Source organism: Chaetodon auriga, chromosome 21 (assembly GCF_051107435.1).
Source record: "Chaetodon auriga isolate fChaAug3 chromosome 21, fChaAug3.hap1, whole genome shotgun sequence".
NCBI classification, from domain to species: Eukaryota; Metazoa; Chordata; class Actinopteri; order Chaetodontiformes; family Chaetodontidae; genus Chaetodon; species Chaetodon auriga.
In genome coordinates, this window is record NC_135094.1 from 15,533,721 (window position 1) to 15,555,170 (window position 21,450).

Below are 21,450 nucleotides of genomic sequence, written 5' to 3' on the forward strand. Positions count from 1 at the left end.
TGATAGAGAAAGGAGTTTATCAGAAAAGATGTAGCACCAGGATTTAAAATGCCTAAATCCAAACCAGTCCAAGTGTGTATCCATTTACTGTGTCATAATTAAATAATGATTCAATTACTATTTAGTTTTTTTGTATTGACTAATAAAATCTTTTTTCTCATTGCAGTATGAATTTTACATGACAGATAAAAAAAAAAAATCAATCGTGAACAGTCAATTGTCCAGTCATGGTTCAGGCGTGGACGCATGGGCGAGGCTTAGTGTTGCTGTCACAAGCTGCCATCAGCTTAACAAAAGCAAACTAATTGTCCTTTTTTCATTTAATTCTGACAATGAATTCATACATAAAGAGTCAAATACATATAACAATGGGCCTCATGCAACAACCACTCATCTAAGATTCATTCTTAACGCAAATTTATTTAAGAGAACTCGTGAGTGGTGCAGACATGAAATCAGAATGCCTTAATCCAAATGAATGGAGTTGAAAATGATACACAAGTAAAATAAATAGATTTAGTCTATAGATAGACTAAAATTAAAGGTGGGGTGAGACTCTCTGGAGAGAGCTTTACCGTCCCTCTCGCTCCCCCATCTTGGCCTCCTGTTGCTGATTGGCTACAACACTTTGTTTCCCATTTACAGAGCCAGGGCTGTGTGCAAAAGTGGGAGTTTTTGGTTTTTGGTTTTTTTTTTAGCGCACACACAAAACGGACAGCTAGCAGACGGTGAGGAGATGTTTGCTGAATTTCAAATTCAGCGAAAAAATATCAACAGTCTTTCTCCAGAATGACTCACACCATCTTTAATATTCTGTTCACCATGTCATCTTCGCCATGGACTGCCAGTTTGAGAAGTTTTTTGGAGTTTCTAATTTTATTGACATAATAAAATATACAGCTACTTATACAGCTCATAACAGTAGTTTCCAGAAAAGTTCTCTTAGTCTGCACTGAGCTGCTCAGCTCAGGGTCTTTCTGCAGGTCACTGTTGGGTATTATCTTCTGTTGCTCCAACAGTGTAACATCACCTATCTCTGACTGTCACATGGCCACTTTGTTTTACCTTATATGGCAGTTTTAGTGGCATTGATGATGTGAATGATGTCAGGAGCACACACCTCCACATGAAGAGTTGACATCCATCATGCTGAAACAAGTCCAGTTAAGAGAGTTTGGTGAATCTGACTTGGTCTTTCATGCACAAATCTGACAGAAAAAATTCAGAGAGGATTAGGATAAGAATACCAAAGTGTCCTTGCACAAGGCCCAGTGTGTGTTTCCTTTAATTTCTTTGTTTTGTGTGTATATTTTGTGTTTGCAGCCTTAAGTGGGCATGTATGCACTGTGGTCCATGTAGGGGTGATGGGTGAACCACCTTGTGTTCATGCTCCTGCTCACTTACACTTTGTCTCTGTCTCTGTGTTTGGTCGATGCTGATCTGCAGCTTTAATCGATAAAACTATGAAAACATCTCCGCCGTTGCCCTCTTGTTGACTCTGCATGTCTCTTGTCTCTCCTCCAGAGAAAGTCAGTATGCTGTCAGCATTGATCGCCCCTTTCAAGTACATAAGCCCTGGGACCAGCAGCACAGAGGACGAGGACAGTTTAAGTAAGCTGCTGCCTCTTTTCTTTCTCCCTGTCAGCATGCTGCGCTAACTCCCTCAGTGTCAGCCCTAATATGGAAATGATCTCTCTGTCACCCACATAATTAATTATTTGGGAAATGGGCTATTTGATTACGCACGGGTGTCAGCTTGTGTGTTAAAATCTGTATTATCTTATAAAAGTGAGCTATAAAATATTAAATTTGAGTGTTCATGATAAATAAGTCATTAGATCGTGCACGCAGGCGTGCATGTACCTATCATCTCGAGCTACAATCTGCTTCAGCCCACCAGTGAATGTCACCACTTGATCCCAGCCTCCCACTCCACCATTAACATTCTTGTGGCAAGATCTGAACACCCTATTTTTGTTCGTTTCCCATCAGAAATGCAATACGCCACCACTTCCCCATAACTAGGTTTGAAGAGCGTATCACAGCTGTTCAGACTTTGCTCTCACAGAGGATAGAAGTGTGAAATAAAGTGGGCTACAGACATTTCATCCTTTCTTGGAATGTCTGCCACTCCATGTGATCCCCACCCCCATTACAAATAGGATTGATGCTTTACATTGGCCACAGGGACCAATGTTTCCCACTTACGACACAGATTCAGAACCAATTTGAGGCAGATTACAGAATGATTTGGCAGATAACATCGCCATTTTTAGGGGATTTGGATTTGGATTTTAAAACACTTAAATATGACAGAGGCCTGTGGTACGAAGTGGGCTCGGCTCAGGGAGATGATTGTAGATTTGTTCATTACCGTTTCATTGTGTATCAAGTGGCTCAATCTGTCTTGGGAGGTTTTCCGTTTTGTTCAGCCAGGATAAATGTGTCACACAGTCATGACTGCTTTTTTTGCTCTTGTGTTGGAAGTAATTTTTTTTTTATCACATTCAGTTACATTGTTTCTGTTTTTGCTGTTTTCATTGCAGGCACCAGCAGTGCAGAGGTAAAGGAAAACCGGAATATTGGTAACTTAGAGGATCGCTCCATCGGGTCTGCAGAGTGCCAGTCGCTTTTCTGCTCCGACTCTGCAAGAAGTGGGAGCTCTGGTCTGAAGAGGAAAAGGCCACTGGAGGAAGACAACAATGGGCACTTGTGTCAACTCCGCCTGATCTATAAGAAACTGTCCTGGTCTGAGGCACCAAAGAACGCCTTGGTGCAGCTTAATGAGCTGCGGCCGGGCCTGCAGTACCGCATGGTGTCTCAGACCGGTCCGGTCCATGCTCCTGTCTTCTCCATCGCTGTGGAGGTCAACGGGCTGACCTTCGAGGGCACAGGCCCCACAAAGAAGAAAGCTAAGATGAGGGCTGCCGAGCTGGCCCTCAAGTCCTTCATCCAGTTCCCCAATGCTCCTCAGGCCCACCTGGCCATGGGAAACATCTCAAACCCTTCGGCTGACTTCACCTCAGATCAAGCAGACTTCCCTGACACACTCTTCAAGGAATTCGAGACTTCACCGTGCTCTGATGGCCTCTCGCTCTGCAACTCAGCAGCGGAGAGTGAGCTGCTATCGAGTGAGCTACTGAGACATGGACGCTTGCTTCGCCATACCTTGGATCTGATGGTTCAGGCTCAGCAAAGGCTGGGTGGGATTGTTCCAGAGCCAGAGGCCCCCAAGAGCCCCGTGGCGTTACTCAATGAGCTCCGGCCGGGCTTGCGCTATGCCTGCCTGTCAGAGCGAGCAGAAGGCCGACGGCTGCGTAGCTTTGTGATGGTGGTGCGCGTGGATGGGCGGATATTTGAGGGCTGCGGTCGCAGTAAGAAGCTGGCCAAGAACCAGGCGGCCCAGTGTGCTCTTCAGGCCCTCTTCAACATCAGGACAGCCCCTGAGGGGAGAACAGGCCTCAAAGCCAGCAGGAAGAGCTGTCCTCATTTACCCCAGGTGAGTACAGTCACCTCCCCTTCGCCTGTCTTCCGCTAAGCTTCTTTGGCAGCTACTCCACTTCCTACAGGGGCCTGTAATGACCAAAACAGCAGGCGTGCAGCGCAAAGCCAAACACCTCCCAATAAGTAATTAAGGAGGAAAGGAGATAGGAGCTAAAAAGGCCAGGGATGGAAGGAAAAGTGGTGGCAGCGCAGATACAGATATGTGTAAGCAAGCTGGTATTTACCTTGTGTCAGAAAAATAGTGCATATAGTTAAAATACACATCATAAGTTTGTGTGTTTGTGTTTTTGGGTGCATGTGTGTGTTCTACAAAGCCTGTGTCTTGAGTAAACAATATATGTTTGTTGGTCTATTTAAATAGAAAAGCATGTAAATGAAGCTAATTATTGTCCTTGTGCCTGTGACACAAGAGAAATCTGCATCACAACCCAAATGACTTTTTTTTTTTCAGAGTCTTATGTGTTTGTAGAGCTGTAATTGGGAGAGTTTTGCAATTTTGCAAGATCTCCTGTTTCCTCATGTGTGGCATCACAGTGTCTACAAACATTAATTCAATCTGCTGCCCAAAGGAGATAGAAAAGCAAAGAGCAAATCGACAAACAAACCACCGAGCCCAATCCCATGCTCATTTACCCAAATATGTAAATGGAAATCAGAGCGAGGAAACTAGTTTTTTAGAAACTTGAGGAAATTGGAGAGCCTAAAGACATAGTGGCTGGATTGGCTGGCACTTGTTGACAGCCATTTAAAACTTCATTTCCGCTGAAGAATTTCATCTAAAGTAAAACTGCCCTGAGTAGATAGTCACACTGATTTTACTTGTTTACTATTGTTTGCGTAGAGAAAAACCTTATATACAAGCTGTCCAGGTCTGGCATGTCGGCAGCTGAAAGTGAAATCTGAAATGTTCCCCCTACTGTCTTAATACAACACAAAGGAATGTGCAAAGCACCTCACTCATAAAGTCTTGAATTGAAAAATTAAGCCATACACATCCAAAGCGTCCTTTCCCTAGAGTCTTTCCTTGAAACCTTATGCCGACACACATGCCACCATATTGTGCTTCTGCGCATCCTGTAGGGTATGTGTCGTATTAACATTCTTTTCCAGCCTTGAAGAAATAAACTGGCGAGAGTGTCCTTCCCCAGAGCACGACATCAACCTAACAAACCTGCACATGTTTGCCTGGGAGAAACTTTTTCTTTCTCTCCCTGCTGCCACGGTGTCTAAAAGGATTTTAAGAGGATTTGCCGCACCCGTTTAGTTCCAGAAAGCACTCGCTTGTGGAATTTCTTGAAAGTCAGCCGTGCTGTCTGCCAGGCTCAAGAGGCATTTTATTTTCATTGGTAAAGGACAAAAGCGCACATACAATATGTATGCATGAACAAACATGTGAGCATGCATGTGTTTACGGGTATGATGTGTTACATGTCTGAACTGTTATGTAACGTTAATGCAAAACCCTCTGGCTCACATACACGCTATCCGTGTTCACATGTGAGTCAATCTTCTTACCGAGCACTGATTGCACGGGCTGTGGTTGGCTGCACTGCAGATGTGACGGGTAATGTGGGGGTGGTTGCCAGCTGTAGCCCGGGGGTAATGCTAATGTTATGGTGGTATGCCAAGTTATGTATACCAGCTTGGTCCGTTTTCTTTTCCCAGAATTAACTCTGGTTGTATGCTACCTGTTGCAGTATAAAGCTTTATTGAGCAGGTGTTAATGATCCTACACAGAATTATTATTATTGTGGACATTTTTGTCAAAAGTCCTTCACATTTCACTATTCTTTGAGAAGGTACTATTTTGTATTGGTTATCTCTAATGCAGAACACTAACACTAGTTAGTGTTCTGCATTAATGATCCTATAATGTGGCAAAACAAAAGGTTATATCTCCAAAGTCATTCTTTAACCTTATTTTAAGGTTCCACCTGTGAAGCCAGTATTGTTCCATCTTTTTACCATGTTGCTGCAGTGCTCTGTAACTGGTTTTAGGAGATAAAAAGGTCATGAAGAAAAGCAATGAAGCAATTTTCACCCCGTTTGAACTTGAAAAGCTGACTTTCACCATTAGTACTGTAACCCAGAGTCACTGTGAGGTGACAGCAAATAATATACCAAAATATCGTAAGAGAGAAAGAGATAACTAATTACGGATTACGTTAATTACGTTACGAGCTAGCTAGGTTAGCAACTCAGGCCAGTTGCTGGACATTACTGCTCACATTTCCTCAATGTTACCATATTCCTATATATCAAAATGAACTTGGTGATTATCATGGATGATAAGAATGATGGCTAAAATCTATGAAAGTAGCACCCATGTTGTAATTAACCAAATTTTCTATTTTAAAATTAAACAATGTGACCTGGACTGGTTGCATTTGAGATGTGAAAAATTCCACCGAAGAGTTATTTTTCCCCAAAAAACATCTCAGATAGTTTTTTTAGTCTGACTTCTTTTTAACAGATCACATCCTGGTGGTCATCAGTTCAAAAAATCTAATATCGTCACTGTAGATAAACTTAATACAAGCCAAGTGTTGAAGACACTGGAAAATAGTCCTGACCAAACGTAGCTGCTGTAATAACCTGAACCCATGTACATACCCTCTGTTTACACAATATAGTTCTTCCTGACAAAGGAGGCAGTGGGTCATTGTAATCATTCCCAATGGTGATGGAGAGCTTTCACATGCATCTGGTTTACATAAATATAGACCCACAAGGTAGACCACCAGCTAATGTCTAGCACAGGGTCAGAGGGTTAGGACAACACTGCTACTTCCCTCTTGTATAAGGAAGTGGGGACACATAGAAGAAGAAAGAGATTCAACACTTGAATGTATTGAGAGAGATCAATGAAAGTAAGTAGGGGGAGAAAGGACAGTAACATCAGGATATAGCATTAACTCAACAGAGTGAAACATAAGTATGAGGAGCAGCATTAGTCTCTCAAACTGGAAGACTGGTAGCTCCAGAATTCATCCCCCCGATGAAATATTAAAACTCAGCGGAACTGCATGGTGCTGTACTCTTCACAAACATACTAAGGAATAATACGGCAAGAGCGACAAGACAAGCATACTAGTGCACATCCACACACCCGATAGAGTCTGCAGTAATACATCCTGTGCTTTTCTCTATCCCACCTACGCTCATTACTGTGGGGATTGACTTAAACAATCATTCCAGAAATGAGGCACTGGGCCACAGTCTGCTTGACATTAAAGGTCTGTTTGTCTTCCCGCAAGGACTTTAATTTCTTATTCCTCCATTTAACCTTTATTTATCCAGGGAAATCAAATGGGAATGTATTCTGAGATATTTTGCCTGAAGTTGACTTCACTCTGTTTATTCCTAGCTGAGAGACTACAACCACATTCGTCCACATTTAGCAGCTCTCGTAGAGGTATTGGGAGTTAACTGCCTTGCTCAACAGTGGATAGTGGGTGTACAAAGCTGCTCTGTGGTTAGCTTTGGAAGCAAAAGCACGTAAAGGTCCAATGTGTAGGATTGAGTGGCACCTAGAGGTGAGGTTGCAGATTGCAACCAGTTGAATACCCCTCGCCTCACCCCTCTCTTTCCAAACATGTGGGAGCGCCTAGGGGGGCTGCAAAGCTTACAGAAAACAGAAATTGCTCTCTATTGTTCACTGAAAGTGTATTTGCTGTTGCAGAGGAGTACTATGTAAAGTTTTTAATTTCTAGGCAACAGGTTGCCATCCCATATCCTCTGTGTATGGCAAAAAGGACCTCTGTGACACACATGAAAAAAACATCTGTTTGATCCCTCTCTTTATAATCATCTTCATTAATATATAATACATAGAATAAAATGTACTTTACTGACCCCCCCCACCCCCCCCTTCCCCTAATGCTTTGTACAGTCTCTAACCTCAAGGTTACATTTGCCTCTAATCATAACTTTTAGTCTTCATTATTAACCAGTCAGCTGGAGGCTGTTCTTTAATCCAACCCACAACATTATAGTTACCAGAAAATGTCTTTGCCCTATTAAAGCCTGCACAGTGAAGTGAGAAAATGCTAGAGTAATCCTGACACCCATTTCACCAAGTGGAATGATTACCCCACTGCTCAGGCCTTGATTGGCCACTTAATCTCCCCTCGCCATCACAATGTACCGCGGTGTTGCCAAGTCAACTGAGCTTGTGTGCAGTCGTGGGAAGGCACAGACTCAGCAGGCCCACATGGAAGGGCAGTACTGAGGTCAGTGGTCAGGGCGCTGGGCTCTGCACCCTGGATTAAGGTCCACTTGAATAGGGAAATGTGCTTGGTGGCAGAGCAGAATGAAAATTAGGGTCATTGGAGGAGGGAGTGAGGGACTAAAGCATGGAAATAGCTGCAGATGAAACAGCCATCGTGTTTGCCTTTAGGCTATTACAAACATAATATCTTAATTTTTCATCACGTCAGATGAGATCAAACACAACTGAATATTGTCCTTTAGTTTATTGTGGTTCAAGATGATTTGAGTTCGTTATCTCTTAATGTGAGCCATCACAGATAGAGAAGGATACAGACTGGTCAAGTGGAGTAATTCCCCTGCCTCTGCCACGGCAAATTGAATATGATTTCAGACACGTGAAGGTGACCCCTGTCAGCCGCTCAGCCTCTCGCAGATTGTTTTCTTTGTCTAATCTCTCCCACTTCTAATCTGTCTCAATATAAACAGCTGTGACAGGCTGATCATTAATTAATATTGCCACAACAAATTAGCAACAGAGATCGCCCAGCCAAGCGCCCTGTCTAAGATAGAAATCCACCAAGTCGGAGAGAGAGAGAGAGAAGGTGTGAACAACACATTAGAGAGGAGTTGATTAACAGCTTCGGAGACCTTGCAGACAGTGTTACAGCCTCAGCATGTGGACAGCGACGGCGACAGATACTCGCAAAGTGACAGCTACCTCAGCAGACTGTACTCACAGGATCAGCTGCGATTATCACCGTAAGTGGTGCAGTGCAAATAGACTGAGAAAACATCTGCATTCATCAGTGTCTGCAGATTCTACTGATGCCTCTTGCTGCTGAGCGTTTCTGCAGGCAGGTTGATGTAAATGCAGAGAAATTCACCATGTGTCATCAAGTGTCACACAGTGCCTGCATGTTACGCTACGTCTGACATTGAACTGAAAGCTACGTCCATCCTCAGGTTATGACTCGTGCACCGCTTAGACTTACGCCTTGTATGTGTTGCAAGTGGGTCTAACTCACAGGCGTGAGTATCAAAGTCCGACTAGTGTCCATAGTGAAAAATAACGATCACAACCAGAAAGGAAAAGCAACAATTTAAAGGATGGTGTGTTGTCTACAGAATAAATAACAAAAAGGCATTAAGACGAGAAAGAGTCACCCACTGGACGTCTGTTCAGACAGTGAACGTCACAGAGTGCAATCCTAAGCCTCTGAACTGTTGCTCTCTTGAAGACAAAGTATCCCACAGATAACGTTAGCTTATGTTAGCAGCAGAGTCAGATCTTTCCTGCTCCCTCCCTTCCTGAAGTTGTGACATTAATGAAACATTGACATTAAGAGCTATTCAGTTTCTCCAGTCCACTAATTCTGTCCTGATGTATCCATGTAATCTATCAGCAGGTTTTTTTTATTATTATACCCTAAAGCCATGAAAGAGTAGGGCTTTTCTCTCTCTCTCTCATTTTCTTACTCCGTCAGTCAGTTGTAGGCCTTGATATCATCCCCAAATCAAAACATACTCCAACTTATCATAATAATCCAATTAATTTTGCTGTTCTTGTTTAATGTGTCGCACACTTTTTGTGCAAGGTCTTGCAAACTTATTTCATTATAGCAGTAGTAGAGCTCTCATGAGGTCAACTTATTATTATTGTTATTATTGTTATTATCACAAATACTTGCACAGGTTTAGAGCAGGTCAGAGCATTATTTATTAGAACAAAGAAAAATCATATTCACGCTAACTCTGTAATGATGCATGTTACTTATCCACTCACTTCATGCCTGTGTCCTCAGATTACGACAAGGCAGTTAATTGTTTTTATGTTGGTGTACCGTGGCAGGGATTGCCTAACACCTTGCACTTTGGTGTATAATGTATGGTATACTGTATAATTCAGATTAATGTGGAGGAGGCTGAACCCAGGGTTTGCACTATGCTCTTTTGTTTGGTGGTTTGCTTCGAGGATTTGATGAGTGAACAGCCTCAACGTTTGGAAATGAGCTCAGAAAAAGATCCTATTTATTTGTTGCTAATGTTCGTCCACTTGACTACAAAGGTTGCAAACTAGAGACTGACCATCATCAGCTATGTGTATGTATACATGTAGCCTATTAATTTATGTTTTAGCTTATTATTAGTGGAATATTAATGCACATAAAAAGGCTCTATGCGCCATGCACATCCCTACGCCACCCCTGGGTCACCCCAGTTAAAAATTCTCAGAAGCGCCTCTGATGCTAATCTGTAAATAAGCACGAGACGGGAATTTCTTATGTGCATCCGCGAAGTCTCATTACAATTTGTCACTTAGCGTACAATAATAATTTGAGCAAAAATCCACTGTTTGCACCTGGACTGTCAGTCTGCCCTTTAAGCAGCCATTACCCCATCATGTGGTATTTAAAGAAAAAGCAGCATGGGAGAGTGGAGATTTGTGTGTGAAATTACTGAACAATAATGTTTCCCCGTCTGAATGGGAGCACCCTGTACACGGAAAGGTTAGAATCATCCTCAACTGTCTAATATGTATGCAAAATGTGACCTATGAGGCTGCAGGCTGTTGAATCTAATGTACCACGTCAGCATGCAGCTTTGAGGGAAAATCCCTCAGCGGGGAGGAATTGAAATGGGGTTGGTCGGGTCAAGTCAGCTGGAATATACAGTAGAACGGCCCTGTAATCTATTCCAAAGAAGCGTGCCGCTCCTGTCTGCACCTCTGCTCGTCCTACAGTATCCTGAGTCGCTGCTACAAAGTCGTCGTTGTTTGCGAAAGTCCTCCATTCCTCCCTTTCCCTCTTTCTCCCTCCTCCTTTCCTCACCACAGCCCCTAGCTGTGAGCCAGAGCATGGCTATAATCATTTCTGAAGAACCTCTCACACTTCATTAAAAGCATAATCAAGTTCATTACAATTTCATAGGCGTTCAGGTACCAAATGGCTTCCGATAAATCACAGCTATTGGTCCTGTGTGGCTGGCATGTGTAGGTTTATCTCTGGCTCTCAGGCAGGAGAGGAGAGGAGAGGAGGGGAGGCAAGGCGAGGAGAGGTCTGGATGTCTGGCCTTTAAATGACCTTCCAGCCTGAAGCAATGGACCGTTCTGTCATCGGCGCTGAATGGAGACGTGCACACGCCCAAATCAGCACACATCACAGCTGGGACATCAGATTGTTCATGAGGCCAACACGGTGACGTACAGTAAGCAGATCAACAGCTGTGGCACCAGCGTATTGTTTTCGAACTTAACACACAACCAGCGCAGCACCCCACCATTTACCGTCTTATCTTCAGCTGTTTCAGATGACTCTGTGTTATCTTTATTATTGTCTGTTCTTATTAGGGAGAAGAAAGCTGTCAAAACAATATGTGTACCCAGGGATATTAAAACTGAAATTTTACACTCAAAGAAGAAAAAAAGATTAGGTTTGCACTGACAGTGTCATATTGAGCAGTTCTGCTGTAAATATCCAATCGACCTGCGTGATATTGATCATATTAGGAACAGCTGACACTGAGTGGATGATATGACATTTTCTACCACAGTTTCAAGGAACAAAACCTTCATTTCAACCGAAGGAACCAGCGAGTAAATTCAGTTCCTGTTGGACTGTAGGTGGCAAAACAGTCCCTGCTCCGGGGTCACTATTTTCTGATGATGTGGCAGCTGTCAGGAGTAACGATTGCTGGTTGGTCAAACACAACCATCATAGCTGTACAGTGCTAAAGCAGGAATAAATAACCATCAAACACTCACATCACATCACAGGTGGTCTCTTGTCTCTTTTTCCAGCTCTGCTTAATCTCCTTTCATTCATTAATTAGGTTCTTTTGTCCAGATTACTTTGTTATGCATTTTCCTTGTGAAGTTTTTATAACCGTGAGTGGATTGTTACTGATTTTATCTACAGCACCCTTGTTTTTTTTGTGGGCCGTGGATTGTTTTCCATAGTTTTTTCTGAAGTCCCCATTCTTCTGTTGCTTACAGTATGTAATGAGTTTGGAAATGCTGTGCAAGGAAAGTCTGGATTGATGCATGCCGCAGTACATATTGGAAATAACCACTGTTAACTTTAAATTTTACCATTTCCAACAATGTTAAAACCTGTTGATAGGGTGAGAGTCAGAGGAAGGGAAAGAGGGAAAAAATCTGGATCTGCAGAGAAGCAATGAGCTCTAATTTATACAGGCAGATATTTATCTATTATAGCAGCTTGCCTTCTGACCACAAATGAGTTCATCTAGCTGTCGTTTTTTTCATGGCTTCCTGAATTTATTACAGACATCTTGGCTGCTGATTGTTGATTTGAGTTTTTACAAAATAACAATCAGTCATGAGAGCATATTATATCAAAACAAAATGTCCAGAATATCAGTTTCTGCTAGACAAACACACAGAAACAGACACATGTCCCTTGACAGTGACTGTCCCTCTCCACCTACTCACATGCCTGACTGATCACTTGGACCCACTGGCCCTCCCAAACCTCTGTAGATGTTTTCCCAAGGGTGTCCTCCCCTCGCTTCCATAGCTGTGGGAACATGGCGTGTGCTGTTGATATGCTCTGGTTAGATGAGACCATTGATACCACTCTCATGCCTGTACAATATGAAGCTGCAGTCAGGGGGACGTTAGCTTAGCTTAGCATAGAGACTGGAAACAGAGGGAAACAGCTAGCCTGGCCCTGTTAAAAAGTAACAAAAATAAACAGTGGGCAATATGACTTAAACTTTATATCACAGAATTTTCTGTTTCTTTCTTTTTTGTGATGCCATTAATTTTATTACAAAAATCAAAGGGATTCTCTGCTCAAATCAGATGACGGGAGGAGATGAAGACTTTTGTGTTCTTGAAGTCAACAACTGAGAAATTGTTGCTTGTTGCTCGTAATGTAACCATCACATCTTTGTGTTACTGGAGTTGGCTTCATTGTGTGGAAAACAGTAGTTACTGGATATAACTCCAGTTCTATGAGTATGTATGTAGCCCTCTACCTGCATGTCATTGCATCCACAGTAAATCACGTTGTTTGTAACACCCAAAAACATTTATCACAGTAATGACGGTATTGCAAAATCTGCCTGTGCGTGGCTCAAAAGGAGGGGGAGAGGGATTGCATTGCGTATTTCAGTTGTCCATCGAGACTTCCTCATACTGCTGTGTTGATTTCAAAGGACTACGTAAAAGCATGTCATCGACTGAATAAGACGTTAAGAAGATTGACTTTTTGTGGTTCTTAACTTCATACTGTACAGTCACACAGCATTTATAGCCTAGGTTACACTGTCACCTGATGGAGATCCCAATACACTACAAATTGATCTACAATACTGCTATGCTAGCTGCTATAATGAAACAAAACAGCGATGGGTATCAGCCATGTATAGTCAGATATGGCTCATAGACTGAAATTGGTGAAAAAAAAAATTTTTTTGGTTATGTAGTTCAAACAAAGCCAGGCTAGCTGCTACACCTGTTTCCAGCTTATATGCTAAGCTAAGCTGAGTAACTGCTGGTTGGAGGTTGATACTCGGTGTACTGACGGAATAGTGGTATCAATCTTCTCATTTAAGTCATCTAAGAACCATATTTCCTAAAATATTCAATATTCCTTTCAAGACGTGAAGACTGAACTCTTTACGGTTGCTGTTGTGAAAGTAGACATCTTGGCAGCTGCTATCTGTCTCCACTGTATCCACATTGCTGCATACCTGCGTACCATGAAAATGTCTCATATGAGTATAATTAGTAGAATACTGGGAATAAATGTAACAACAGTCATACATTTTTATGCCTAAAAAAAAGGAAAAGCAAAACATCTGTTCCCTCTGTCCTGCTCTTTGGGACTGCACCGTGCCTCCCCTGGGGGGAGACAAAATGGGAGAGACTGGAATAAGGTGTGTGTATGAGTGTGTGTGTGTGTGTGTGTGTGTGTGTGTGTGTGTGTGTGTATGTGTATATGTAGGTGTGTGGAGGAGGAGGGGTAGGTTGGCAAGGGGAGGGATGAGAGGCAGGCTGTGTGGGGGGGTGTGTGGGGGGGGGGGGGGGGGGGGTGACGATGGATGGAGTGCAGTGGGGGGAAAGAGGAAAACCTCAGCGGAACAAAAGACCTTCAGGATTAATTAGGCGTCAGATTGGTTGCAGGGCACAGCGGGGGAGAGAGAAAAAGAGAGAGAGAGAGAGTGGGAGATATAGAGGGGGAGAGAGAGTTTAGCATTCTGGGAAGACCTCATATCCCCAGCCCTCATATTTCAGCCTGCCTGCCCATGAGTATACAACAGCCAGCTAGTTAAGGCCTGCACTGTGCCTGGAACCAGTGTCCACTGGGTTATGGATGGAGCCCCTTCTACATCTTCATGTATTTTTATGTTATCCCACTGGGCAATAAGAGGAAACACAGAGGTCATGTGTGTCCCGCATAATGTTTACATGATGCCGTTCACAACCTGTGCTAGGTTCCCCACACATACTTTCATGTGATCAGACGTTCATGCACACATGTGCGTGCGTGCGTGCGTGCGTGCGTGCGTGCGTGCGTGCGTGCGTGTAAAATCGGAGGGAAATAGGTGCCATATTTCATAGTATTGAGTCTGTATAGCAGCATTTCTCCATGCTCTCTTCCCCTTCAAGAAAGCAGAGCCCTGCCAAATTAGAGGAGCATGAATGCACAAAATAAATGCAGCTGAACTCTTACTGAACTTTTACTTTCTCTGCTCTTATCAGCTGATTTTTATTTTATTTTATTTTATTTTTTTTGTAACAATTGCTTCCAGAACAGCTGAATTGCTGATTCGGGTCACAGGCGTCACCTTTAAATTTAAGAGGCGGACCCGAAGCTGCCTGTTAATACCGTCTCCGTTGTCATTGTCACAGAGGGATGTTTCGAGGGCGACCTTTGATGCCACTTCTTCCCCTCCAATACAGGAAGTGCTGAACTCTGCATACAGATGACAGCCAGGGTTGCCATGAGTCATAATATCTTTGCCCGTCGCCGTCTCCTTGCAAAGCACTTAGCAGATCAAATAAGCCATTCTGGAGGCTAGGGCAAATCATGCCCTTAGAACATTTGTACCAATCATTCGCACTATCACAGAGGTGGCTCATATGTACAGCTTCAAGATATCTCAGCAGCGTGAACTTTAGAACAAAGTCTTCTGGGTAGATGAGCTGATTAGCCATTCGATTGGCTTCACAGAGCAGTGATAAAGCTTTGACAGATTGTGTTATATGAAAAAAAAAAATCCACGGCTCACAGCATGAATAGTTATCATATCCTTTAGTCAGAGGCTGAAAGGAAAAGTTTTCAGTCCTGGTGACTTTTAAGCTTTTAGACTAAAAACTGTTTGACCCAGCTTGCTGCACTTATTCACCACATTTGGTAAAAACATAATGAATTACTAATAGTGCTGGCAGAGTTGTCCTCACAGTTGTATATAACAGCACAGAAGGCACACACTCTGACTTTTAATACATTTCTACCGTTGCTTTAGCACCTGCTTGTACGTCGGCAGGTACATAACAAATCCATTCCCGGTGCCCTGCTTCCTGTCTCTGCGTCGCGGCTGAATTTCAGGGGCTGTATTGCGCTCTCCTGTGCAAGATGATGAACTGGCAACATTCCTGCTGATGGAGAAATGAAACGCCACAGTTGCACAGACGCATATAGGTTGAGAAGGAGAGTTTTATGCACTGAAGGCATAAACAGAAGTCAACTTAGCTTAAAACATGCCAGTGGTGTGTGAACATTGTTCTGTGTGAGGATGTTTTCAGCTTTTCAGTGTCACTTTACACCCACTGGAACAGGTTCTCATGCACTGAAGAGTGATATGAAACATAGGATACACATACGGTTGTGTCATTTGAAAACCATGTAGTGATCCTTGTGGAAAATTCTGCTGTTTCTTGTTAAGTTGTAGTCTTTAAAATTTCAGCTGGTTGATCTAGCAACACCGGTGGCTACCATGGTTAACACTCCCTGAGCATCTGCTGTGTCAGAATTACCACAGAAACGGGTGTATCTGTTCACAGTGCAGCCAAAAAACTCATCTTATTTTGATGAAGAATTCAGTCAATAATTTGCTTTTTCCCATCATTCTGGGGGCAACCACAGTCTGATCTCATGCTGTGCACGGTGCCAGTCCCTTCTTATTCTATTACTCCCTGCAAAATTTTAATCTGACCTGCTGTTAAAACATGCACATACAGAGTGTTTCCTGTTCCTACTTCACAATAAAAGCCAGATTGTGTTTTGTTTTGTTTTGTTTTGTTTTGTTTTGTTTTTTAATGTAACATAGCAGCAGTAGCAATGTTGGTTTAACTTTGGCAGTAAGTTAATACAGCTCTGGTACAAGATGATATCAGTGAGATGAAATTAGAAACACTAACGCTTGACTAAACACGTGCATTGTTCCTGTGAAACTTGTGTGTGTAGGTGGACAATTTGAATCCAGCGAAGAAATGGTGGGCTCCACCACTAACAATGAAGCTATAGAGAGAGGTAATTACAGAATGCTGACCCTAAATTGTATCGGAACTGGCTTTGATTTCATGAAGATCATCAACCTTTATTTTACATTGAGGAGGTGTCCTCATTTACAGCGGGCCCAGATGTAAAACAATGCTTCCAATCAAAACCTTAAGGAAAAATCTCACTAGTTGTACTGTATCTTCAAGCTAAATAAACCATTTGGAAACCAAGCGCATCGTCTGGAGAAAGCTTTGTCACGAGGCTGAAAGCAGCTGTTGGTCTTTACACATGAAAAGTTGACATTTCGGAGATACATGATTGATTTTCGATTTTCTTTACAATACTGAAATAATTAAATGCGTGCAGAGTTATTTGTTAGGGCTTAGTCTACCTGCTGTTTTGTTTTTTTTAATTGCTGCGTGAAATGTCAGTGTTGAACATTGTTACACTGCATGCTGCTTTGCCTCATTTCAGTCCTCTCAATCTCCCCCACTCTCGCTCATAATCAGGTTGCACTAATAATTAGGTGGAGTTATGCATGAGCACATGCACACTTACAGCACACACAGCCTGTGCTGTCGTAGACTAGCTTTTGCTTGCTTCGCTAAGGTCGAGCATCTTCCCCTCTGAATTACTTTATGGAAACACATTTACAGCTTGTTTAAATGTGGCAGCTACTTCACAAAAACCAGCAGGTGCTCCAGCGTAGCTGACATTCTGTGCTTTCCCTCAGCGCTGTTATTAAAACTTAACCTAACCAGTGGCGAGGAAGACGCGTCCACAGATTGGGGAGGTGGAGAGACGATGATCTCCCGGTATTAAGGTGAACGTCTCATTTGTCTCAGTTTCCTTTTCTGACCACTCTTCACCTCGCTCGCCAACATAGCAACAGCATGCATTATGAGCTGCAAGGAAGGACAAAAAACATGAAAAAGGAATAGAGAAAGAAGATTGTCGAATCTCCTTAAATCTCCTGAACAGCGCTTAGTAGCTTGACACTCATTCATTAGAGAAACACATCAGACAGCACTGAGCAGTGATGTGCAATTTTAAAAGGGAGGCATAGACTTAGAAGCACAATATGCACGCACACACACGCACAATAGGTATAGACCTTCAGTGTTCTTTGCCTTTTTCTCCTCCTCAGTTTAATATTGACTCTCCTTTCAGTCTATTGTCATGCCTCTCCTGCTCTCTCTGCTGGCCTCCTGCAGGAGCTTATGAAGTATGTGTATGCACTTGAAAGGTTTGGCAGAAAGGAAAGAAAAGGTGACAAAAGAGAGCATGAGCATTTGTTACAGTCTATCTGCCGTTCTGCTTACTCTGCAAACGGCACGTGATGGATTTTTAGTAAATGTTAAAAGAGCAGGGGCCACAGACTGATTTCTCTGGTGCACTCAATAGGCTTTCTCACGCGGTTATTTGCATTCATTTCATCCGCGGGCTGTGAAGTGCATATTATATTATGTCGCGCAAACTGTGTGTGTGTGTGCGCACAGCGGTTGGTGGTGAGAGGGATCATGCACTGTTTAAGCCTCTTCTGTCAGGGAATGTTTGTTAGAGGCCACATTCATCAGTGCAGAAAAGAGCAGTGCTGTTTTCTCCAAAGGGCAGGTGTAAACTTATAGCCACTGTCTGCAGGATCAACATATCACCGTTGTTGGGAGAAAACCTCAAAGAAAAGCTCCGCTTGGAGTTCGACATGCATGCATTCAGTTTGTCCGGGGGGATTTTTAAAGGTTGTCGTAAGCCGACAAAGGTTAACTTCCTCACCTCACAGAGGAGCATGACATCTTTCAGTCGCAGCTGTAACGTGGTGATGGGTAAAATTTGAAGCTATGGGGTCAGCATTCGTTTAACCTCAGGCTGCCTGACAACAATGCACAGGGCCAGAATCTAAACAAATATGAATATGTTTTGGGATATGAATAGATAATGTACTCTCAGCATTTTGCAGTAATATTCACCATCAATAGCTTTTCGACAGTTCTCAACAGATTGGCTGGACGCTGCAGGATAAAGCTTAATTCATGTCTGTCAGCTGTTATTCTTTCCTCTTGATACATCACTGACAACAGACTTGAAACTCCCAACCTGAAGTTAGGGACCTCCTCAATGGTGCATGCACAATGGCCAAAAGAACTTTTCACATTTTGTCACTGAGCTATGCTAAAAAGACTAACTGAAATCAAACTTGCTAAGCAGACTGAACTCTGAATAAGAAGCGATTCAAACGGTCACGCACCATAGGGCCATTAGCTGGATACAAAGTTAGCTACCTGTCCGGACTGCCTCCATTGTTTCCAGCAGCCTCCCTCATGTCACTGGTGCGCCCCAAACCAACACAACATTGACATTTCCCCATGATCCCTTGTTGACTGTTAGGAATTCAAAAAGAGCACCCAGGGCTATGAATCAAATGTCAGCCATGGCGCTGTGGTGGAACCATATCAATATCTGATGATATATGGCTGGCTGTAGGGCCTTTTGGCCACAGCGGCACCCACAGACATGACACAGAGTCTGGTCCACACTTAGTCACCAGCAGAGGGAAGGCCGCTGGATAAATGACTCCTTCAGAAGCAAATGGACTCACCACACTGCAAGAAATCCAGCTGAAAAGCCATAAAAGGCTTTTTTTTTTTTTTTTAACACAACTAAGTCAGCCAGGACATTTACGATACTGTTCTTTTTTAACTATTAAACATTATTATTATTATTAGGGTAAACTTAATGTTGGCAGCACTTGAACTAGGCGTCATGTCGTCATCATGAACAGTCAGTTTGTTGTATTTCCGCTGGTATTAGCAGCACATTGTACCCTTGACAGTACATTATGTTACAGGCATTGCTTGACGAGGAGACAGAAAAGCATCTGAAAGCGCCAGTGTTTCCCCTCGTCTGCGTCTCTAATCTCCACGCCGAGGGGAAAGCGGTGCTTGGCAACAGACGTTCACGGGCACCATTCAAAGGGTGGCGCTCGGGTTTGAAGTCTCGCTGATTGCCAGGGTCGAGCCCGCCAAAAGAGCCACAGCGGTATCTTCAAGAGCAGCAGAGATGGAGGTGCAGCCGCTGCGTCTGGGCAGAGGCCGACACAATCGCCCACCCTTTGGAGGGAACCATCGCAGTGCTTCAGAGGAGCCATTTGAATGGCTGGGCTCTTTCAAGACATGAAAGGCGATGCTAGATCCTGCCGTCCTCCCAAATGTTTTAAAGCCGTCGCTGCAGCCTCTCCACATGTCGAAACACAAACACCGTTCAGTTGTTGTTATTATTGCTGTGGCTCTGCTCCGGTGTAAAATATTACAGATTCCAGACAGAAATTCTCCGTTGAGAGATTGAAAATAGAGTCGGACTGATAAATCTTTGAGCACACACATCATGCCAATATGTGACTTTTATTAAAAACTCAATGTCTCACACCTCTGTTGTGATAGACGTCTGTCTCTGACCACAGCTAGTGAATATTATGTCTTTCTGATTATTATTTTATAGCACATATATGACTGGAAAAACCATACTAGTGTGGTGTCAGGGTACTGTATTTACTGACTGTATAAACTCTGAAGTGAAACCTGCATCACCCTGCCTAAAGGGAGGGGCCACACCAGTCCATAATACGACTTGGAGACGGGTGCCATCTGGCCTGCAAGGTCAAAGCACATCCAAATGAAAATGCTGTTGCTTCAAACCAAAAAAAAAAATCTGTAAACCAGGTTCTTCATGAAAATAATCGGTGATTTAGCTTCTGTGCACACTCTCCAAGCACATAGCTGAAAGCTTCATTTTGAATTATCATTTGAAAACCTACAGATGTAACAATCCATCAACGAAGAACAAATGTTTTATTTTAGTTTGTTTTTTTGTTTGTTTGTTTTTCATGTAGAAAATGTATTTCCTCAAAATGAATGAGCTGAAAAGAGATTCAGTTAACAGGAAGCCTGTGTTATGTCCGTTAAAACGCTGACTGGTGCACACACACGAGCCTGCTAACTATGGCCCAGATGTAATCTGTGCTTGTCCATTAAAGCTGGATTCAGACTGCAGCCGTTTTGGGATGATTTATCTCTGATCAAGCAGCAACCTCTGGGCCTGAAAAATTAAGTCAAAGCAGAGGTGCCAAAATCTGCAGTTCCTCGAATGGCCACTTGAAGTTGGCTCCAAAAACGACTCAATCCCCATAGACCACCACATTAAGGCTTAAAGTTGTTGCATAATCATAACACGGCCACTCTGAGTGACAGCTAGCTGCTAGGATCCACAACCAGGCTTCATTCAGCCCACCTCGGCTCCACCCACACTCTGCCTATTTTTGGTTTAGCCAGCAGTTAGGTGGAGTCAGGCACTAACAAAAATCTGGTCTGGGGCCTTGGTTCCTATCGTTGTTTGGTGCAGATTGTCTTTGTGAGGAGTTTATGGGACTTTTGCTCTCTCTGGCGAAGCAGTAATATTGTAGTGTGTGCAGCTTTTAGGATTTTTAAACTCCTCTAACTCGAGCCTGATTTAACGAGGATGCTTCTTTGTGTTTTGTTTTTCAATACATTTCTGTTAACATGTTGGCTCCTATACGTTGGCAAAAACTGGCTTATTTAACAGGAAGTCTAATGACATACTGCGCCTCTGACGTGTTCTTATATTGTAATAAACTTGTTTGACATGTTTTTCTAAGCAGAAATGAACATTTCCCCGACCAGCATCTGAATATGTGTTGGCACCTGACAACGTGACGCATTTCTAATGTGCGCCTGCAATGCACACTGCTTACGTTCTCTTTGTTTTTCCCCTTTATTGTTCAACCATGCAAATCAAAGATCTTGAAAATCTCCATATATTCATTTCTGGCAGCTGTTATCTGAAAAATGTCAGTATGTTCAAACACATTATTCCAGTGTTAATAGACAGGTATGCGCTTGGTTTCAGCATTAAATTAAGGAAAGTAATCAACTCAGAAGTCACTTAAGACAGGAAATTCTTCAGGATTCATAACTGTTGACAATTAGTTGCAGTTGATAAGTGCTTATTGGAGAGCTTGTCTCTTCAAAGTGGCTAATAAATCTCTTAGACAGCTGTTCAATATCACGACAAGTCCAAAATTATTACTGATATGTGAGAATTTCATACTACAGAATATGATCTCTGTATATCTCCTGAATGATACAGCAGACCACCGAGGCTGGTCTTACTCTCTCTCTCTGTCTCTCTGCTGAATCATGTGCAGATTAATGGGAGTTGTGTGAACAGCCCTCAGGGGCCTTTGGAGTGG

The 21,450-nt window shown here is 42.9% G+C and overlaps 1 protein-coding gene across 1 annotated transcript in view; it reads left to right on the top strand.

The window, feature by feature from the left end:
- Nucleotides 1–21,450, top strand: part of adarb2 (adenosine deaminase RNA specific B2 (inactive)) — a 166,106-nt gene that overhangs the window by 102,096 nt on the left and 42,560 nt on the right. The window contains exons 2-3 of the mRNA XM_076721448.1: nt 1,525–1,611; nt 2,547–3,499. Coding sequence (XP_076577563.1) covers nt 1,525–1,611; nt 2,547–3,499 — 1,040 coding nt within the window. The remainder of the gene's footprint in view (nt 1–1,524; nt 1,612–2,546; nt 3,500–21,450) is intronic.